At 61.5% G+C, this 2,891-nt stretch overlaps 1 protein-coding gene across 1 annotated transcript in view; it reads left to right on the top strand.

Annotated features, from left to right (window-relative positions):
• The first annotated feature begins 707 nt into the window (after nucleotides 1–707).
• The window catches only part of NR4A2 (nuclear receptor subfamily 4 group A member 2), a 5,857-nt gene continuing 3,673 nt past the window's right edge, over nucleotides 708–2,891 (top strand). Inside the window, exons 1-3 of the mRNA XM_015634020.2 lie at nucleotides 708–800; nucleotides 943–1,811; nucleotides 2,702–2,887. Of these exons, the coding sequence (XP_015489506.1) occupies nucleotides 945–1,811; nucleotides 2,702–2,887 (1,053 nt within the window). The 5' untranslated portion in view covers nucleotides 708–800; nucleotides 943–944. The remainder of the gene's footprint in view (nucleotides 801–942; nucleotides 1,812–2,701; nucleotides 2,888–2,891) is intronic.

Raw genomic sequence — 2,891 nt, 5'->3', positions numbered from 1 at the left:
TCGCCCGCTCTCCCCGGGGGACGCGCCGCGGCTTCCCGAAGGGCATGGAGAAGGGAACCTGGCAGGCGGTGCCGGTGACAGCCCGCCCGCGGGGAGCCCCCTGCCCGCGGTTACCGAGAAAATAACTCAAACCGAGCCCAAACCTGCTCGGCGAGGGGCGCGGGGTGGCCCTGCCCCGACATCGCTCCCGCAGCCCGTGGGGTCCGTAGGCTGGGGCTCCCCCAGAGCCGGGCAGCCGCGCCGGCGGCTCCGTGTGTCTGTCCCCGGCTCCGTGTATCTGTCCCCGGCTCCGTGTATCTGTCTACCGGCGCGTCCGTTTGTCTGTTCACCGGCGCGTCCCTGTGTCTGTCCCCGGCTCCGTGTGTCTGTCCACCGGCGAGTCCATGTGTCGGTTCCCCGCCTGGGATGCCTGACCGGCGGGTCCGTGTGTCTGATCCTCGTTCCGGGTCCGTGTGTCTGTCCCCACACCAGCGGCTTTGTATGTCAGTCCTCCGCCCCTGCTGCCCGATCGGCGGGTCCGTGTGTCGGTGTGTCCTCCCGCTCACCGGCGGGTCCGTGTGTCGGTGTGTCCTCCCGCTCACCGGCGGGTCCGTGTGTCGGTGTGTCCTCCCGCTCACCGGTGGGTCCGTGTGTCGGTGTGTCCTCCCGCTCACCGGCGGGTCCGTGTGTCTCTCGCAGCCGTCGCGCCGGGCAGGCTGGAGCCGCCGCCGCGCTCTGAACCCGCGGACACCTCGCTCCCCGCCGCGCTCCGACGCTGTCCGCCCTCGGCTGCCCCGAAAACGCCGCTCCCTCGGCTGAAGGTTGGTGCGCTCCGTCCCCGCGGCTCCGCGGCCCCGGCGGGGCGCGGGGGTCCCGGCGCTCGGCCCCGCAGCCGCCGGTGCCCGGCGCGGGGCGGTGCGGGGCGGCGCGGCCCGAGTCTACCTGACGCTGTTTCGTTCGCAGCCATGCCCTGTGTTCAGGCTCAGTATGGGTCCTCGCCTCAAGGAGCCAGCCCGGCCTCCCAGAGCTACAGCTACCACTCCTCGGGAGAATACAGCTCCGATTTCCTAACTCCGGAGTTCGTCAAGTTTAGCATGGACCTCACCAACACCGAAATCACCGCCACCACTTCTCTCCCCAGCTTCAGTACCTTTATGGACAACTACAACACGAGCTACGACGTGAAGCCCCCCTGCTTGTACCAAATGCCCCTGTCCGGACAGCAGTCCTCCATTAAGGTGGAAGACATTCAGATGCACGGCTACCAGCAGCACGGCCACCTGCCCCCCCAGTCCGAGGAGATGATGTCCCACTCGGGCTCCGTCTACTACAAGCCCTCGTCGCCCCCGACCCCCTCCACGCCCGGCTTCCAGGTGCAGCACGGCCCCGTGTGGGACGACCCCGGCTCCCTGCACAACTTCCACCCCAACTACGTGGCCACCACGCACATGATCGAGCAGCGCAAAACGCCCGTGTCCCGCCTGTCCCTGTTCTCCTTCAAGCAGTCTCCGCCGGGCACGCCCGTGTCCAGCTGCCAGATGCGCTTCGACGGCCCCCTGCACGTGCCCATGAACCCCGAGGCGGCCGGGCCGCACCACGGCGTGGACGGGCAGGCGTTCGCCGTGCCCAACCCCATCCGCAAGCAGCCCTCCATGGCCTTCCCCGGGCTGCAGCTGGGCCACGGCGGGCCGCAGCTCCTGGACAGCCAGGTGCCCTCGCCTCCCTCGCGGGGCTCCCCGTCCAACGAGGGGCTGTGCGCCGTGTGCGGGGACAACGCGGCCTGCCAGCACTACGGCGTGCGCACCTGCGAGGGCTGCAAGGGCTTCTTCAAGGTGAGCGGGGCAGGGCAGGGCTCGGGGCGGCGGGGGGACCCTGCGGGGAGAGGAGCCCGCAGATGGAAATCGGTTAGGACAGAGAACTGCGTCTGAGCTAACCATGTGGAACACAATTCCCTGTGGTAAAATTAAGTGATCTCTTTATTTCGCCATCCTGATTGAATAATCTTATCATTTTAAATAGAGAAGGTCTCCAAGGAATGTAAATAATATGAATGCCCACGGATTTGTATTTACCGAGCGTCTCTTTCCCTCCTCTTGGCATATAAAACACGGCTAGGAGCTGCGAGGTTAGCTTGGATGTTAACGCTGTCAATTTTCTCCTGTTAAATGCCCTGGGAAAAAAAAAAATAAAGAAAAAAAAAAAAAAAAAAGGAAGGAAGGGGGGGGGGGAAGGAAAAGGAAATAAAAGGGAAAAAAGGAAACTAAATAAAGGGGAAAAGAAAATGAAAGGGAAGAAAGGAAACTAAATAAAGGGGGAAAGGAAAGAAAAGGGAAAAAGGGGAAACTAAATAAGGGGGAAAAAGGGAAAGGAATTAAAGGGAAATGAAATTAAATCTTAAAAGGTAAAAGAATAAAAGGGAAAGAGGAAATAATAGGAAAGAAAAATTTAAAAGGGAGAAGAGATTAAAAGGAAAAAAGCGGAAGGGATATAAAGGTAAAAAGGAGAAGTAAAGATAAAAAAGGGTAAAGAAAATGAAGGGGAAAAAAGGAAACCGGGAGCAGAAAACGAAGGGAAAAGGGGACGAAACAAAGCGGAAAAACGGAAAAGAAGATCAAGGGGGGAAGGGAAAAGGAAAGCAAGGGGGAAAGGACGTGCGGGGAGGCGGCGGGGCGGGCGCGGGGCGCTCCGGGCGGGCTCTGACCGCGGCCGCTCGGGCCCGCAGCGCACGGTGCAGAAGAACGCCAAGTACGTGTGTCTGGCCAACAAGAACTGCCCGGTGGACAAGCGCCGCCGCAACCGCTGCCAGTACTGCCGCTTCCAGAAGTGCCTGGCCGTCGGCATGGTCAAGGAGGGTGAGTGTCCGTGTGTCTGTGTGTGTCCGTGTGTCCCCGTGTCTGTGTGTGTCCCCGTGT

The sequence above is a fragment of the Parus major genome, chromosome 7 (genome assembly GCF_001522545.3).
Source record: "Parus major isolate Abel chromosome 7, Parus_major1.1, whole genome shotgun sequence".
Lineage (NCBI taxonomy): Eukaryota > Metazoa > Chordata > Aves > Passeriformes > Paridae > Parus > Parus major.
Note: the sequence above shows the minus strand (reverse complement) of the source record. Positions and strands in the feature narration are given on the sequence as shown.